This window comes from Drosophila kikkawai, chromosome 2L, assembly GCF_030179895.1.
Source record: "Drosophila kikkawai strain 14028-0561.14 chromosome 2L, DkikHiC1v2, whole genome shotgun sequence".
Taxonomy (NCBI): Eukaryota; Metazoa; Arthropoda; class Insecta; order Diptera; family Drosophilidae; genus Drosophila; species Drosophila kikkawai.
The window spans coordinates 14,690,372-14,709,751 of NC_091728.1; the positions used below are offsets into that span (position 1 = coordinate 14,690,372).

General features: G+C 38.8%; 1 protein-coding gene across 7 annotated transcripts in view; it reads right to left on the reverse strand.

Annotated features, from left to right (window-relative positions):
• The window catches only part of smog (G-protein coupled receptor 158 smog), a 47,938-nt gene that overhangs the window by 12,430 nt on the left and 16,128 nt on the right, over positions 1 to 19,380 (reverse strand). For 4 of the 7 annotated variants that reach the window (XM_070284774.1, XM_070284771.1, XM_070284768.1 and 1 more), the window contains exon 1: positions 26 to 380. The exons of 2 other annotated variants lie outside the window; for them this stretch is intronic. In XM_070284774.1, coding sequence (XP_070140875.1) covers positions 26 to 110 — 85 coding nt within the window. In that variant the 5' untranslated portion in view covers positions 111 to 380. Of the gene's footprint in view, positions 1 to 25; positions 386 to 19,380 lie in introns of those variants that run through there. One more of the 7 variants, XM_070284775.1, reaches the window with a different exon arrangement.

The following is a 19,380-nucleotide window of genomic DNA, read 5'->3' on the forward strand; positions in this document are numbered from 1 at the left end:
GGAAAACAACACAGTTTGGCCATACTTTTAATTAAATTCCTTGTTGGCCATATAATCAATAAATAACAAACTTGTAGCCACATAAAAAATAAGCAAAAAATAACTTTCATTTTTTCATAAAGTTGATTTTAAAGCACTGAAGGAATACATTTTTATGTATATATTTATTTTAACGCTGCATTTATTTTCTACTACAAAAATTAACCAATAAAATCGACGATAAACGTGGCCAAAAGGCCAGTTTCAATTACTCATCAAATATTTGCGGTTTTATATTTTTGAACCCATCTGCAATTTCATGTTCAATTAAGTTTTGTCTGCATTTTTGTTTAAAAACAAACAAGTGGCATTCATTTGAAGGCCCGCCACTAAGCACACTCCCCCGCAATCATAGAATTGCAACTGAAATCAAAAGCCACACTGACATATCGTCACCGCGAAATGGCAATTTTTATGGCAGCGCCAATTGGAATTTAATTGAGAAAACTAAACAAACAGTTGCTAATGACGTTTGCGGAAATCAAAATTAAACGAATTTAATTTAGAAGACAGTAAAATTCTCTCTTTAGCATTTGAAGACTCTCTCCTGGGGACTTTTAAAACCATGTAAAAATCCAGGAAATCTTCGCTGACTGTGACTGCAATTAAAGCATTAAAAAGCACTACCAGACATGCAAAACATGTTTCAGCTAGGAATTTCCCTGGCCAGCTACAAGGTCCTTCCTTCCCATTCCTTCCCAATCCAATTTCATTCAATTCAATCCCCAGAGACTGGGCGTGGCTCTTGCTGCACTCAAGTGTCGCCCCCGCCCTAGCGTTGTGCTATAATTTTTTTGTTGTCGAGTTCTCACTGTTTTCTTTTTTTGCAATTTTGATTTATGAATTTTCCCAAAGAGAGAGAGAGAGACAGCAAGGGCTTGATTTTATACCCTCCAATATGGGACGATGACAGGCAGCAAATTGGCCAAGCGATTTGGACAACTGCAACAACTGTGCTGGAAGGCAAACAGGTGTAAAAACAATTTCCGCTAATTGAAATTAATTTTCATGACTGCAACTGCATGGGGCGGCAATGGGTCACATTTTCACGGATTTGCAGGAAGCGAAGGTGTGTAAGTCAGCAATAGTTGGCACATGCGCCATAAACAAGTTGTGATTACGTGATTTGGCCAAATGCCAGAGCAGCCAAAGGTAGTAGCAAAGGGCTGGCGGATGCTGTGCCGATGAACGGAGAAAAATATTCTCAAATGTCCATTTAAGGTAATTTAATCTGGGAATTGCATTTTTCTGTGGTACTTTATAACATTATTATGAGCTGTCAATATGGTTTACAGAATGTTTATTCAATTGTTTATAATTGTAGAAATTTTCTACTTTATTTAGCATGAAATCTTTATATCTATAAATATTGATATAAAATATAAAAAATAGTGATAGATACCCAAGCAGATAATTAAAAACTATAACGGTGGATTTTTAGACACTTAACAGGATTTTAAAGTTTTTTTTTATCTCCCTGTAATTATTCGCAGTTTTACCCACTTAAAAACTATTTCATATCCCAAGAACCCATTATTTTTTCAGTGTTTCCAGATAACTGGTGCTAAGCTCTTGTGTTGGTATTGCCGAGTTTTTTTTCTGATTTTTTGTTCACCCTGTTGTTGCCTGTTTTCTGCCTGGCTGAGCTCACCTGGCCTCACCTTGACACTCGCTCAACTGCAGCTAATGCGGCAGGGATGCGAGAACGTATCTTCAGCGTAACTCTGGCTCTGGATATGTGTATCTGTATCCTGATTCTGGTATCTGGCACCTGCTTTCGGGACATTCTGTGTGTTTCAATTAACCAGATTTCGGCTGCTACCTTGTCGTGTTCAACTGTCTTGTCGTGTGCCAGTTTGTTGTTGGCTGTCACCTGAAAGTTGCATGTTTGCAGTTTGCAGAACAGAACATGGGCCCCTTCTTGACTTTTGCCACAATACACACAACACAAATCGCAAATCCCGAAATCACAAATCACAATTCGTTTGCCCATCGGCCGCATTTCAATCCCCAAATTGGATTTGTTGAGGTGCCTGTCAGGCTTTTCTGTATTTATCTCTCTGACAACTTTAGTATGCAAATTTCATGGGCAAACACAGCAACACAGCTAGGAGAGATTTGGTCATTTGTCCAACTGTTGAATATTCATATATTTTCTGGCCAATATTTTATGTTCCTCTTCCTGCCTCTTGTAAATTGTGGTAAAATATGGCTGGGCGGAAACAGATCCATTCCTAAGCGGATTGCAATTTAATGCAAACTGCTTTAATAAACATGTTGTTGCTGTGGCCTGTGTGTCTAAATAAAGGCATTTATGCTTTGAAGGATTTAATAATGCATGTGCAATCCATGCACTTAATAAATCAAATGCAAATAAATTGGTTTAGAGTAAACACAATTTAGAATTTACTGGGAAATCCTCTTTGGAAATGTTGTGAAGCATGAATGTACATATTCGTAGATTGGTTTTAGTGCTACGGAATAAATAAAACAATGGTTAGAGGAGTGACTCATGCATAAATTTCCCACAAATGATAGAGTTGTGGATTTTTCCGTGTTACTTTTTCGTAACTCTCCTATTTGTTCCTGCTGTGGCGCTATGAATAAGGTAAGCGAATATAAGTTTTCTTAAAAAAAACAACAAAGATATATAGTAAAAAGTGTAACTTAATCCCAAAATACATGAGATTAATTTTGTATATATGTACATATCCTGCCAATGAATCCTTGAAAATCTATTTCATCAAATCCCCGATGGTGTGCAAACTCTTGCCATTATTCCATTTCCATGAGGGAGAGAATATTATGAAACCTACAAGAGCTGAAATCAAATTAAGGACTTTTGGGTAACTAAAGTGGATTACAATATGAAACAATGGAACTGTGCTGGAATAAGCAAAGAGTCTCAGGATGCACTCACACTAAAGCGCACACACACGCACACTCGCACAGTGCGGCTGTCAGTTCATCAATGGGAGAAGAAGATGGATCCTGAGGCGTGTCCCGACATCGAAAGTAATGTCTTCTGGCCCCGTGGCAACATAATGAGCTAAAAATAGCAAGGTCCTGGCGGCAGGACGAGACAGGGGGGCATGTGTGAGTGGCAGAGACAAGAGGCAAGAGCGCTTTCATTAGACAAATGTTATTTCGCACACACACACACAGTCGCTGAAAGAGAGACAAAGCTCAGGCGTGAAACAATCAAACAATGCAACAAAGCACCGACACACACACACACACACTCACCAAATGGTTAACAATTAAACAATGAGAGAGCAACAAGCAATTGCAGAAGAAGGAGCGAGAGAAAGAGAGAGAGAGCGGCACAATAATAAGGAGTGCCGCTGACAGGCTCGAGGACAAATTGTTCGCCGGTCTCGCAGCATTCCATTGTCCTTTGCGCTCCGCTTAAGCCAAGCAGCTGTGCTCCTTAAGCCACCCACGAAATGTCGCCCACCAAAAAGGACCTTTCCTCCGCAACGAAAAGCCAACAAATCAGACAACATCGCTGGAAATCGCTTTCCCTTGTGCCTTTGTCGGAACATTTTTGGCTAAAAGCTTCGAGTGCCAGTCCCAAAACACTTTTCCAATTAGGCCTTTTCCTAGACATATTTGTGAGCATATTTATACAGTTACAGTGTGCACATAAACACAATGGATGCTCTCGAGTATTTGGTTTTTTAAGCCTTTTTAGGAGAAATATTTTAGTTAGTTGCTAATAATAAAAAGTGTAGGTAAGTTTAAGTCTCTTTGACGGGTACCCCCTAATAACTAATTACCTTTTTTACTGGTTTAAAATTTAAATTAAAAACAATTCCAATTTTGCATAAAATTAATTTCTTTTTTTAAGTAAACCATTTTAAGTTTTCCTAGAATTCCCAACCACTTCTAAGTGCAATCTGTTACAAAGCTTTCTAAATGTTGAGATCGGTTAGCAATTGGATACAGATTGGGAAGTGGTGTCTTCCTTTTAAACCTGTTATCCAAGCCTGTTTTTTATGTTATATTTTTAACTTGTTCTTTAAAAACTATGAAAAATATATGGCATTATACAAATATTACAAATAAAGCATTTTATTTATATATTTTCTGCAAAAATCCATAAAAAATCTTATTGCTAAGCCCTAGCCTTAACTTTTACCTAGTTTCCTTGGCATATCCTGACCAACCTTTCTGTCGAGTTCATTAAATACACATTCCTTTAAGTCCAATTTAAATTAAATTATATGCAAATTCTAATTTTGCCAGCTAGCACTGTATAATGAAAGAGGCGGAGGAAGAGGAGGAACAGGAAGAAGAATAAAACACAACCAAAAAGGAAGAGACAGTACTATAATGGCTGCGCTATATATTTATACCCTTGCAGGGTATTATAATTTCAGTCAGAAGTTTGCAACGCAGTGAAGGAGACGTTTCCGACCCTATAAAGTATATATATTCTTGATCAGCATCAACAGCCGAGTCGATCTAGCCATGTCCGTCTGTCCGTCTGTCTGTCTGTCCGTCTGTCCGTCTGTCTGTCTGTCCGTCTGTCCGTCTGTCTGTCTGTCTGTTTCTACGCAAACTAGTCCCTCAGTTTTAAAGCTATCTGAATGAAACTTTGCATATAGTCTTCTATATGCTCTCACTGCTATATATGTCGGAACGGGCCGGATCGGACGACTATATCATATAGCTGCCATACAAATGTTTGATAAATTTTTAGAAAAAAAATTATAACTTTGCTGTTTTTCAACATATTTGCACTATTTTTTAAATATGACCATTTTATATTATTCCTGAATTTTGGTAAAAATTTTATGAATATCGGACGACTATATCATATAGCTGCCATAGGAACGATCCGGAAATTAATAGAAAAAAAATTACAACATCTTTGTTTTTCAACGAATTTTTATCTTTTTTGAGATAGTGTCATCTTGTATTATTTTATAATTTCATATTTAATTTTATGAAAATCGGACAACTATATCAACAACTATATATAGAAAAAAATTATAACTTCTTTGTTTTTCAACGAATATTTATCTTTTTTGAGATATGGCCATTTTGTATTATTTTAAAATGTAATATTTAGTTTTATGAAAATCGGACGACTATATATTATAGCTGCCATAGGAACGATCGAAGAATTACAAGAAAAAAGTCGAACTTCGACAATTATCAACATATTTCACATTCTTCGAGTATGGCATTTTTAGGATTCTAAAATTTTAATATTGATATTATGAAAATCCGACAACTATATTTTATAAAGGGCGTATTAATATTTTGAATATAAATTAATACTTTTTTAGTATTTCATATATGGGCTTCACATTTTTTATATTACTAATATGTTTTGAATTTACATATATAGCTGATGTAAGATATATCTGACCAATTCTGCAATTGGCAATTGACTTCTCTTAGCCTCTGCTGAATTGCAGACTCTCCAATAAAATTAAAAGGTTATCGCAAAGGTTAATATTTCAGACCCGATATACATATATCTGTCACCTGTTATTAAGTTAAGAAACGGTAACATTCGAGGGATACATGCTGAAGTTGGTGTCAGGTATAAATGCAGCGCTCGCATAACCCTTAAATCATAACCTGATACCTGTTAGCAACATAACACGTGATCAATGTTGCACAATTGCATAAGCAAACAGGTATCAGGTATAAATGCAGCCCTCGCATAACCCTTAAATCATAATTTGATACCTGTTAGCAACATAACACGTGTTCAATGTTGCACAATTGCATAACCAATCGTATTACCTGATATATACCTGAAGTAGAGTCAAAAGGGTTAACCCTAAAGGTTGTTAACAGGTAATATAAGGTGCCTATTTATTTGCGCACATTTATAATCCGCGGATTAGTATTATCACGACAGTGACAGTGACAACATATACCAGTGCATCGAGTATTTTTATATTGTGTGAATGTATACTTTTAATCAGTGTAAAGACAAATAGTGTGTGTGTGTGTGTGTATATATATATCTCTATATATATAAAAGTGTACAACTATTTTTGGTAAGTTATACATTTTGTTTTTAAATTGTTAAATTTGGCCACAATTTTAGCAAGTTTTGGTTTGGGCATGTTTTGAAAAATTTGCCTCAATATATTTCGATTTCCTGTGGATACCATCGTTAGAGGGATTAGCTTTTTCAGCGTATAGTTTGTTTGAGTTTTAAAACGCCGTTAAGTTTATAGCGGCGTTTTAAATCTCACAAGCTGAACCCCCTAAAAGAATCTACGGTGGAAATCGAAATATAATGAGAACAATATTAAGTAAGGACATGGAGGCCCGGAGCACAAAATCGATCTTAATACATTTCAGATTTTAGAAACATACATTTAACCATATTATCTAACCATTTTTTAACAGGAACGAAAAGAAAATGCCACGCACATCTTCTTTATCTCAGGAGCAGCGTCGCCAAGCCGCACTTAGGAGAAGTCGCGCTCAATACGCTCGAAATGCTACGCAAATTAGAGCCCGAAATGCCGAGCACAATGCCTTTGTCCGCTCAGTGAATCCGGAGGTTGCACAGGAGGCTCGCGCTCGAGATACCGCAGTACGCTCTCAGAGAAGGCGTAGTGAACGAGTCCGAGCGCGGGAACGATTAAATGATGCAGCATCTCATGCACTCGCCAGGCAGAACTCTGAGGAGCGACGACGACAGCAGTCGCAGGATACTGCGGCTCGGGCTACCTGGAGATCGCTCGAGGAAAACCGCGGTCCAGAACGTGCACGGGATGCTGCAGCGCATGCACTCGCCAGGCAGAACTCTGAGGAGCGACGACGACAGCAGTCGCAAAATACTGCGGATCACGCTACCTGGAGATCGCTCGAGGAAAACCGCGGGCCAGAACGTGCACGGGATGCTGCAGCGCATGCACTCGCCAGGCAGAACTCTGAGGAGCGACGACGACAGCAGTCGCAAAATACTGCGGATCACGCTACCTGGAGATCGCTCGAGGAAAACCGCGGGCCAGAACGTGCACGGGATGCTGCAGCGCATGCACTCGCCAGGCAGAACTCTGAGGAGCGACGACGACAGCAGTCGCAGGATACAGCGGCTCGGGCTACCTGGAGATCGCTCGAGGAAAACCGCGGGCCAGAACGTGCACGGGATGCTGCAGCGCATGCACTCGCCAGACAGGACTCGGAGGAGCGACGACGACAGCAGTCGCAAAATACTGCGGATCACGCTACCTGGAGATCGCTCGAGGAAAACCGCGGGCCAGAACGTTCACGGGATGCTGCAGCGCATGCACTCGCCAGGCAGAACTCTGAGGAGCGACGACGACAGCAGTCGCAAAATACTGCGGATCACGCTACCTGGAGATCGCTAGAGGAAAACCGCGGGCCAGAACGTGCACGGGATGCTGCAGCGCATGCACTCGCCAGACAGAACTCTGAGGAGCGACGACGACAGCAGTCGCAGGATACTGCGGCTCGGGCTACCTGGAGATCGCTCGAGGAAAACCGCGGGCCAGAACGTGCACGGGATGCTGCAGCGCATGCACTCGCCAGACAGGACTCGGAGGAGCGACGACGACAACAGGTTCAAAACACCCTCTCTCGCTCTAACCGGAGGGCACAAGAGGAAAATAGGAGGGCCGAGAGAGCACGAGACGCCGAGGTCCACAGAATCACGAGGAACAACCCAATAACTCGGGCACGGGAACAACAAAGGAACACAATGCATCATCGGAACACCAGACTTCAGAGGAGACTTCGGGAGCAGCAAATTCAGGAAATGGCTGAGGAGCGGCTCCTCACATACAGGTCTATTTCCCAAAATCGCCAGGCTGAATCTGCAAGGCAGTCTCAGCGGAATATTGCTTCTAGAGCCGAACTTTCCATGGATGAAAGACAGGATCAACGGGAACGCCAACGCCAAAGGAACCGAGCCACTGCGAGGGAACAATATCGACGGAATATCAAGGATGGACCAACTGAATGCTGTGTATGCTGTGGAGGAACATGGTTTCCATCGCAGGTAAGTGGTTTAAACAAAATTTCTATATCTGCTAAGTATCCTGCTTTAGATGTTGACAACGCATTTTATTTAAGTAGGAAATTTCCAAGTCCGTCCGGCAAATATCAGTTTTGCAGCACATGTCGTCAGAGTGTTTCAAAGGGTAAATTACCTTCCCTTTGCCTCTCTAAAGGCTTTGACTTCCCAGATATCCCCGAGTGCCTTAAAAATTTAACATGTCTTGAGGAGCGCCTTATTTCTCCACGAATTCCTTTTATGCGCATTATCTCCCTAGGATATGAAAGGCAATGTGGAATTAGAGGTGCAGTAGTAAATGTTCCGATTTCGGTACCTGATACTGTAAACGCGCTTCCTCGTTCCTTTGATTCGACTCATGTCATACAGGTTCACCTTAAGAGGAAGCTAGAATATTCTCATAATTTCATGACAGAAACAATTCGACCCGCTCGGGTCCTTGAAGCTGTTCGTTATTTAGTTAACACTGAGCTTTACAGAAAGCACAATATTGCTTTTAATGGGAGTTGGCTTACTCAAATGGGAGATCGAGAAGAAATCCCTTTTATCGCAGATGAAGCCGACCGAGAGGAGGTGGAACAGCTATTACGCCAACTACCCAATTCTCAATTAAATCGACCAGAAGAAGATTTAAATCCAGGCGGTCATGAAACCCTTTTAGAAAATAATGACACTGCTCTTCAACGTATAGCTTTGGCCCCCGGAGAAGGGCGCCTGCCAACTAATTTAACCCTCGATGAAGATGCAGAAGAACTTTCGTTCCCAACAATCTCTTGCGGTGCTGTTTTCAAAGCAAAAACCACCTACGCAAAAAAAGCAAGATCGCAAATTCGTTTTTACGATCGTCGTTGTGCAGTAGTACCTAAGGTACTTTATATGTACAAATTTTACGAAATGCAGCGAATTCAAAATTCAATCTCCATTGCCCTTCGTAAAAAATCAGGTTCCGTAACTGCTGCCAATGTGATGGATAGTTCGTTTGTTGACAACCTTGTACAGCATGACGACGGATATCACATTCTAAAAGGTCTTCGATCCGCTCCAGCTCACTGGGAAGCTGAGAAAAAAAAAGTCATAGCTATGATAAGGCAATTTGGGCTGCCTACTTTTTTTATAACTTTTTCCGCAGCGGAATCCAAATGGAATGAACTTTTGGTGACTCTTTCTCGTCTATTGGATAATAGAAATATTACAGAAGACGAAGCGGCATCTCTTTCTACAGCCGAAAAAGCTAGATTAATAAGATCTGACCCAGTAACATGCTCCCGATACTTTGACTTTAGGTTTCGACAATTAATTAAATTGTTCAAAAGCTCCGAAATTTTTGGCGAGTTTACTCTGGTCCATTATTATTGGAGGATAGAATTCCAGCACAGAGGATCGCCCCACTCTCATGGAATGTATTGGTTTTCTGGCGCTCCAAAGCTAGAAGGACCAGAAAATTCCGATCAAGTGGTGAGTTTCATTGATCGTTTTATTACAACCACAGGGGACGATCCTGAATTGCAAGAAGTAATTCAATATCAGCGGCATAAACATAGTTCTTCGTGTTTAAGAGAACTGCGTGGCCAGGAATTCTGCAGGTTTCAAATGCCATACCCTCCAATGCCTGAAACAATGGTTTTGTTTCCGTTAGAAGACAACGAACCCAATGTTGAACATTTTAAAGAAATGTTTAAAAAAATTAAAGAGCTTTTAAAGTCAACTTCCGATGAAGAAGCAGCCGTCTTTAATAATTTTGAAAACTTTCTTACCCATCTACAGATAAGTTTTGAAGAGTACAAGTTCGCCATCCGATCAAGCTTGAAAAAGCCTCAGGTATTTCTTCGCCGCAAATTTTCCGATAGGTTGGTAAATGCTTATAACAGGGATATCCTGGGCCTACATAGGGCAAACATGGATATACAGTTTATCTTAGATGCATTTGCCTGTTGTAGTTATATAATTAACTACATAAACAAATCGAACCGTGGGGTGTCGCAACTGCTTCGAGAAGCCATGACTGAAATAAGCCATGGAAATATTTCAGTAAAAAGAAAGTTGCAGCATCTCGGGAGCAAATTTATTAATGCTACGGAAATATCAGCCCAAGAAGCAGCCTACAACATTTTAGGCTTACACATGTCTGAGGCAAGTGAAGGAAATATTTTTGTAAACACTTGCCATCCAGATAAAAGAGTTCGGATAGTGCGATCTAATAGAGAATTAGAGCAGCTTCCTGGGAACTCAACTGACATTTTCGAGCAAAACTTGCTTGATCGGTACGTACAGAGGCATGGAGACTTAGAATCGATATGCCTTGCAGAATTTGCAGCTTGGTACAAATTTTCCAAGGTAAACGCACCATCAGAACCGTCCAACGAAGATTATGATGAAGCGATCGACTTGGAACTAAATGAACAAAATCCCATTTCTAACCAAAGCTACCAACTGCTAGATGGAACTGGGAGTGTCAAAAGACGCAAGCATGCCTTAATTCTTAGATGGGTTCGCTTTAGCATAAACTCTTCCCCTTCTGATTATTTCAGAGAGCACGTAATGCTTTTCTTCCCATGGAGAAATGAAGAGACTGAACTTCTTTCGAATGACAATGAAATGACATTCAGAAATAATCATGAAATCATTAAGCGCAACAAAGAGCAATATGATGTGTTTGATGATATGGAACTAGAGAGAGTTCTTCAAGATTTGCAAAATTTTGAAAGAGAAGATAATGGGCTTCTACCTCAGGAACCTGCCTCTCAATATCTAGATGAAGAATTTAGGGCCTTGGCGGTACCAAACGTCGGACAAAACGTTAATATACTCCAAGATGACAATGCTGTAAATAACACAGAAGATGGCGAACTTCAACTAATTAGACTTCCCCCGTTAGTTTCTGATGATAACCTTTGCTCGCTGTCCAGGTCGCTTAACGCAAAGCAACGTCAGTATTATGCCCACGTAATGCATAATATAGCAGCCAAAAAAACATTTTATGAATATGTTGGGGGAGGTGCTGGAGTTGGCAAAAGCAGACTGATTTCAACTATATATCAGTCTATAACTTGGCGAGCTAATAAGCTACCGGGAGCAACGGATTCTGCAAAGGTCTTACTTTGTGCTCCTACTGGAAAAGCAGCTTTTGGAATTGGAGGACTTACACTTCATTCCGTTTTCTCACTTCCAGTGAATCAAACATCAGGTCCTTTAAGACCTTTAAGCAATGACTCCATAAACACAATGCATTGCAAGCTAATAGACCTCCAATTAATTATCATCGATGAAATCTCGATGGTCGGATCTAAAACGCTAGGATATTTAGATCAAAGACTTCGACAAATTTTTAGAAGCCAAGACGTAGTTTTTGGCGGTAAGTCTATTATAGTGTTTGGAGATCTGAAGCAGCTGTGCCCAGTAGGAGATCGGTGGATATTCCTAGAGAATATCTCAAATCCGTATAACATTCTGGCTGGCACAAACCTGTGGAGTAATTTTAGGTATTTCGAGCTAACAGAAATAATGAGGCAACGGGACGATCATGCATTTGCTTTGGCTTTGAATAACATGTCAGAAGCTAACATGACAGATGCAGATGTGGTGCTTTTTAGGCAAAGAGTTGTCACGCCAAACGACGTTCCGGATGACGCAATCCACTTATTTGCTTCCAATGACGAGGTTAATCAGTACAACGCCTTAAAGCTCGCTCAAATCGCCACAGAAGAGTTTGTTTCAACTGCCATAGATACTGTGAAATCAGCTAATATGTCAGTAAGAAATAAAGAAACAACTCTCAGAAATGCCCAAAATATGAAAACGTCCGAAACCCAGGGACTGCCATATATTCTGCATCTAAAAACAACAGCAAAGTATATGGTTACCGTCAATATAGATACAAATGATGGACTGGTAAATGGGGCAACAGGCCAATTAATGCAGATTGACAACTGCATGGTAAACAACGTTAGGTTAGTAACAAAACTTTGGATTAAGTTTTCAGATCCTACAGTTGGTGCCATGGCCAGGTCAAAAGTTCGGAGAAATGATCATCCAGATTGGACTCCAATTGAAAAAACAGCTCGAGTATTCCAATGCGGAAGCTCAGGACATTCTTCGGTTGATCGAAAACAATTCCCTGTTGTTCCTGCTGAGGCTATAACTATACATAAAAGCCAAGGAGCAACCTACAGCAAAGTCGCAGTGCACCTTAAAAGGGGCATTAAGCGAGCTTCGCTTTACGTAGGTTGCAGCAGAGCAACAAGCGCATCGGGTCTTTTCCTTTTAGGAGACTTTGTTCCTCCAACTAGATTTGGAGCTACAAATGTCCAAGCAGAGCTAGAAAGCTTAAGAGGTGAAAAGGCCTTGACTACGCAGTATGAATTATTGATCAATGGGGATAATGCCATCTCCATGTATTATCACAACATTGAGTCTCTTCGCGCTCATCGCGAAGACATTGCCAATGACAACATTATTTGTTCTGCAAACTTTTTATGTTTTGTTGAAACCTGGACTCTTCCCCAGGAAGAGTACAACTTAAGGGATTTCGACATTATCAGAAGAATTGATAACAATCGGTTAAATGGTATTGGGAAAAACGGAATACTCATATATGCTAAACAAAGTATTTCGTCAAATGTGCAATTTCTTTTTGAGACAAAGAAATCGCCAAGTCCCAGAGCAACCTATCAATCGATTGTTTTTAAATATCTTGACACGTCATTTATAATTGTGTATAGGAGTCCCGGATTTCCTATTGCAAGATTTCGAAATGAAATTAAATCTGAAGTTGAAAAAGTACGCAGAATGGATAATAATAAAGTGGTAATATTAGGAGATTTTAATATCTGCAGATCCTCAGCGAGCGATGTTTTGGAGGAATTTTTGAATGGACATAATCTTTTGTCATTGAATAATTCTGCAACGACAAAACACCAAACCCAAATTGATTGGATATTTTCTGACTCTCGAGTTCCAGAAGCTGTTGCCCTTACATATAAAACACCTTATAGCCATCATGATGGTATTTTTTTTAAATATAGCTTGTAAGAGTGTATACTTAAGTTATTTAACAAATTATGGCTATAAGTAGAATTTATTGTAAATATAGTATTGTAAATATATAAAAAAAATTGAAAATATTAACAAATTTTCCAATATATTTCATATTTAGCTATAATTTCCCCCTCGTGGATTGAGACCTTGTCGTGGTGTGGGGGCTTAGTACGTGAATTTCGAAAAAAATAAAATTTACTGAAACTAACCGCAATCCTTACTTAAACTTAAACTCTTAAACTATTTTTTATTTTTTTACTTACTGCAAGGGTATTTCAACTTCGGCTAGCCGAAGTTAGCTTCCTTTCTTGTTTTTTTGTATTTTTTGGCAGGGAGTGGTGGGTGCAAAACCCTTACAAGGACGCGGACATTGTTGTACAACAATCATTTTAATCACTTTTCAGGGTCTGGCGCCGCACTTTGCTGTTCTTTGGCATGGCCCAGTTTTTCTTTTTCCTCTTTTTTTTTCCTTTATTTTTTTGTTCTATTTTTTGGGGGAGCCTGTTTACATGCGCAATTTACTCAAGTGCTGCCAGTGTTTATATCATTAAAAGCACGATTTTTGAATAGATTTTCTATCTAGAAACTTGTTGTTTTTTTTGTGAAGAAGTTTTCCCACTTTTCTTTGACTAAAAGAAAATTTAGTTTAAGATCCACCATCTTGTCACTACATATTTATTCCAGGCAATTTCATCTTGCCACGTTTCTAATAATAAATGTACCCCAAAATTAGTTAAAATAACCATATGTTCGGGGTTTGCCCTTCTTTGGCTTTCTAGTTGTTTTTATTTTCAAATAACGATTATTCATCATCCATCCCTTTGAGCGGATGTGCGGGCGGCGTCTTATATTTATATGGAAACACAAGTATACGCCTTTATAGAGACAAGCGGCTCTTTGGCCGTAATCTACTTGGCCTACTTGGGCTAAGTGCGCTTTTAGATAAAGTCGCTGCCGAGTCCGCTTGGCACGCACAAGCGGAAAAGTAAAATGGGCGACGCGACTGTTGGTTTGGGTTTGGGGTGGAAAATAGGCAATGCCGAGCCAGGCTTTTCCGGCTAAGGTTCACTTCAAAATGTCGAAGGTCCCACTTTCCCTCTCTTTCTCTGTGTGGGTGCGCCTAATGTTATGCTACGGCATAATTTGTTGCTTGAAGTGAAAAATTGTCAAGCACACTCAACGTTTATATACAGCAACAAAAAAAAAATTGAACTTTTCGAGGTCATAGCGTTTTATTAGCTTTGTTGTTGTCCTTAGCAGAAAAGGCTCATAGGAGGCGGAGAAGCGGGGGGTTACACAGTGACGAAAAAACTATGTGCTTGATGATGGTATTTCAGAAAATATGAAAAATTAAAACAGATTTCATTATAGAAAACATTTACTATATTATTTTTTTGTATTTTATAATAATTATAATAATTATAAGCCCTATTTTCTATGCTTAAACCTAAAAGAAAATATTCTGAAATTCCTTAATACTAATTCTTCAATTATCCAAAGACTCCCCACTGTCTGTTAGAGTGCCAACAAAAATTTGGCCACATTTTCCTGTTTATTTCGCTTGAAAGAGCGTGAAAAAAGTGACGCTCCGATTGATGTTTCGATTGCTATTTACAAACAACGCTTTTTCCATTTTCGCCTCGTCGCTGCCCTCCAATCGCTCTGCTCTCTAACACACAAAAGTTCAAATTTCACTTGATTTTATTTCGATTTATTCCACTTGTGCAATGTCCTGTCCCTCGCCAGATCCATCCTGGGGCGCTCCGGCTCCGGCTCCTGCCTGCCTGCCCACTGTTCCGGGCGTAGCGTAGCTCTGTGTACAACATGCATCCAATATGTGTATCTAAAGTGCAGTCAAGCGGCAACAGAACATGGAAAACCGTGGAAGGAGGAAAACGAATCACGGGGGAAAGTCCTTTTCCGCATTTTCCACTTTCCCCCGACACTCTCGGCTGTTGTCGTTTGAGGCTGACAACCATGGCAATGGCTGCTTCAGGGCCCCAAGACTTAAAGGCCATATTTAATTGCATAAGATATGCCAGGACATAAATAACTCGCTCTCTGCGAACGATACGTGGCTATTAGGCAGGACAATGAAGGACTCGATGACCCCCAATATCAATGGCAGAGATTGCCATCGAGGTAAGAGTAAACAAATTTGCTTAATTTTAAGTGCAGGGCAAACGATCCACAGTTTGCTTGTCAAGATTAAATTTGCAGATTGTGTGACAAAGGAATATATACTTAGTATGTACCAGCGAGTGGTATGTGCGCTGCCTTTGGACATGTGTGAAAATAATTTAATAACAATATTGGCAGCCTTTGGAACATTGGCCCGAAGGCGGATGCCTGATTTATGGGGCGATAATCAAATGTGGCCAAAGCAGAAAGGTGTGTAAATTTATGATTTGATTTTGCTGACTTTGTATATTATTATATTCGGTGCTTGAAATATGGTTTTGTAATAATAAATTGTTTTCAATAAGCCTAAAAAGTTAATTGATGTGTATTTCAAAATATATTTCTGCCTCTTATTAATTTATTTTTCCTTTAAACAAAAACGGATTTTAACAAAAAACAAAATATAGAGAACACCTTATAATATCTACAAATATTGAAATTATTATTAATAAAATATATTACAATATTATTATAAAATCCCTTTATAAGCTCACCTAAACTATTTTATAAACCTCTTATAGTCCCTATAATTTTTGACATTCCATCCCATGGTTTTTTCCCATTCCAAAATCCAAATCTAAATTAAATCCTTGCAATACCAACACATAAATTACGAGCCAGACTAATTAGTTTCTCTTGCTGTTTCGCTCCTTCTCTTCCAATGATTCCTTAGACTTTGCCAAACTTTTCTCGCACTTCCTTAATCCCCGGCCAAAGGCATTGTTTTAAGAAACATTCAGAGCAACAGGCATCATTTTATTCCATTTCCCGGATGAGCCCGGGGCCAGCATCGATTTGGCCTGGCCTGGCACCACATAAAAAGCGCCATAAAAAAAGGAAAACAGAATAAAGCGGAGACTAGCGCGCACATAAAACCGAACGAACGAACAATTGCCAAAAATCAAATGTGACAACTTTCACCAAAATTAAAATCATCAGCAAAAGTGAAGCCAAAACAGAGCCGAGGAAGATAGAAATGGCCAGAAAATGGGTGGAAAGTTGGGAGGAAAAACTGGATGGAAAATAATTCGAAGCGGGCGGCAGATCGACGAGTCCGACACCGAGTCCAACTCAAACCGAATCATTGATGCCAAGCGGAAATGTGCGCACTTTCAAGAAGTGCACTAAAAATGGCGACGAGCACTTCCGTTGATGGTTCGTCGGGCCCAAGATGGTCACTGTTCTGCTTCTCCGGCACCAGCACAGTAAGCACAAAAAGTATACAAAAAAACGAGGCCAAGACGGACAACTTTTTGGCGTCAATAAAAACAAACTGTGTGAACTATACAACTAATATTGATGGCTTAAAGGGAGTTGATCGAACAAGTAGAAAAAACAGCACCTTGTTACAACAAGAAACAAAAACAAAGGAACCGTACATTACAGTATTCACTCAAATTAAAAAACATTTTTGAGATCGTGCCTAAGCTTTTTCGGAATAGCGTTTATTGTTCAGACTCAGATGGAAATTTCGCAGAAATCCATATTGCTGATTATTTTTCCGGCTACCAGGTTCATTAGGCACCAGGCGCACGACATTTCATACATTCAGGACTAAATCCCAGGCAACAAAATCTTGCTTCAGCATTTAGAAATTCAATGTTTGACAGCAATATAGCCGCCAGAAGATAAAAGGTTCCTTTAAAAAGTTCCATTTTCCGTTAGCTGGTTTCTGAGAACAAGTTTCCTTTGAGGTTCCTCCAGATGTGATGCATTAACTTTAAAATCGGTAGCCTTTTATACAAAATTTGTTTGACAACGTTGACTAGTTCATTTTCAACGGCTCTAATCACAAATTTAACAATTTAAGAATAACGTAATTCGTTTCACTAAATCCAGTGTCTTAGCAATATTTTTTAAAGGTTAAATATCATTGTTTAAAATGATTAACGAATTGTGAAAGCAGTATAGAATATACAAATAGATCTTTTCATTGCGTTTTATTTTATGATTCATTAATTTCTTTCTTGCTAGTATCGATTTCAAACATGATTAATCCCAGTAATGGTATTATAGTACGAACTAATTTGAGGTTTAAAATTAGAACACAATAGGATCAGTAATTCCGGAGGGAGAGCTCAACACCATTCTGGATTGGCATTTATTTAAAAACTTCAGGTTTAAATATTTCACAAATCTTTATATTTTAAGAAACTATTTTCAGGATACCAAAAATTATACTAATTTCTGCCCTCAGGTTTAACATGACGGCAGATATACATTACAACACTTTGTATTTAGCGATGCAATTTTTGAAAGCATTATAGCCGCCGAAATGTAGAGGGTTTCTTCTTATCCTGATCTCATATACCATGGAGGATATTCTTCACAACACTGTGCATTTGACAATGCATTGTTTGCCAGCAATATAGCCGCCAAAAGAAGGAAGGTTTTTGTAATAAACTCCATTTTCCGCTAGCTGATTCTCTGCGAACAAGTTCCTCCAGGTGTGGATGTAATATAGTAACTGTAAAGTATGTCACCTTTTATACAAAAGTTTTAACAACGTTGACTAATTCATTTTCGACGGCCTTTATTTAATTTAAGAATATCTTACTTCGTTTTACTTAATCCCAGTGATGGTATTATAGTATGAACTAAAACGGAAATTTAAATAAGAGCACAGAAAGGTCAATAGTTACGGAGGGGGAGCTCAACGCCATACTGGGTTGGCATTTATTTTTAAGATTCAGGTGTGAATATATCACAAATTCATATTGCTTAAGAAATACTTTTTAAGTTACCAAATATTCATTAAATTTCCGCCTTCAGGATTAATATCAGGTGTTCGCCAAAAGGACGCTTACCACCAGGAAATCCCAGTTCCTAGGTCTGCATGACATTTTAAGTCATAACAACACTTTGCAATGCAACTTTGCAACAATGTTTAAAAACATAGCCGCCAGAAGATAAGAGATAGAAGAATATTTTAAATAAGAACACAGAGAGATGAATAGTTCCCAAGATTCCTGTGTACATATTTTAAAAATCTTTATTTTTTAAGAAACAATGTGCAGGTTACCAAAAATTCAACAAATTTCTGCCCTAAGGTTTAACATAAGGGCAGATATACTTTACAACACTTTGTATTCAGTGATGCAGTTTTTTAAAGCATTATAGCCGCCGATATATAGAAGGTTCCTTCTTATCCTTATCCGTAATACCATGGCGCATATTCACTACAACACTTTGCATTTGGCAAATCATTGCTTGCCAGCAATATAGCCGCCAATAGAAGGAAGGTTTCTTTAATAAATTCCATTTTCCGATAGCTGATTCTCTGAGAACAAGTTCCTCCAGGTGTAGATGTAATATAGTAACTTGAAAGTACGTCACCTTTTATACATAAATTTTAACAACGTTGACGAATTCATTTTCGACGGCCTTAATTTAATTTAAATAAAAACACAGAAAACTCATTAATTACGGAGGGGGAGCTCAAGGCCATTCTGGGTTGGCATTTATTTATAAGATTCAGGTGTAAATATATCTCAAATTCATATTGCTTAAGAAATACTTTTCAAGTTACCAAATATTCATTAAATTTCCGCCTTCTGGATTAATATCAGGTGTTTGCCAAAAGGGCGCTTACCAGGGAATCCCAGTTACTAGGTCTGCATGACATTTTAAGTCATAACAACATTTTGCATTTAGGTAATCAATGTTTGAAAACATTATGGCCCCCAAAAGATAGAAGAATATTTTAAATAAGAACACAGAGAGATTAATAGTTCCGAAGATTCGTTTGTAAATATTTACAAATCTATATTTTATAAGAAACACTTGTCAGGATATCAAAAATCCAACAAATTTTTGTTCCTCAGTCTTTAAAAGTAACCAATAGAGGAGGGTGTTGATACCGACTCGCATTTAGCAATGAAATGTTGGAAAATATAATAGCGGCCAGAAGACAGCAGGTTCCTTTAAAAAGTTCCATTTTCCGATAGCTGCTTTCTAAAACAAGTTTTCTTTGAAGTTCATCCAATCTCAAATGTTATGTAGTAACTTGAAAATAAGTCGCCTTTTATAAAAAATTTTTAACAACGTTGACTAATTCATTTTCGACGTCTTATACTACATTTAAGGAATTTAGGCATTGACTAATTCAT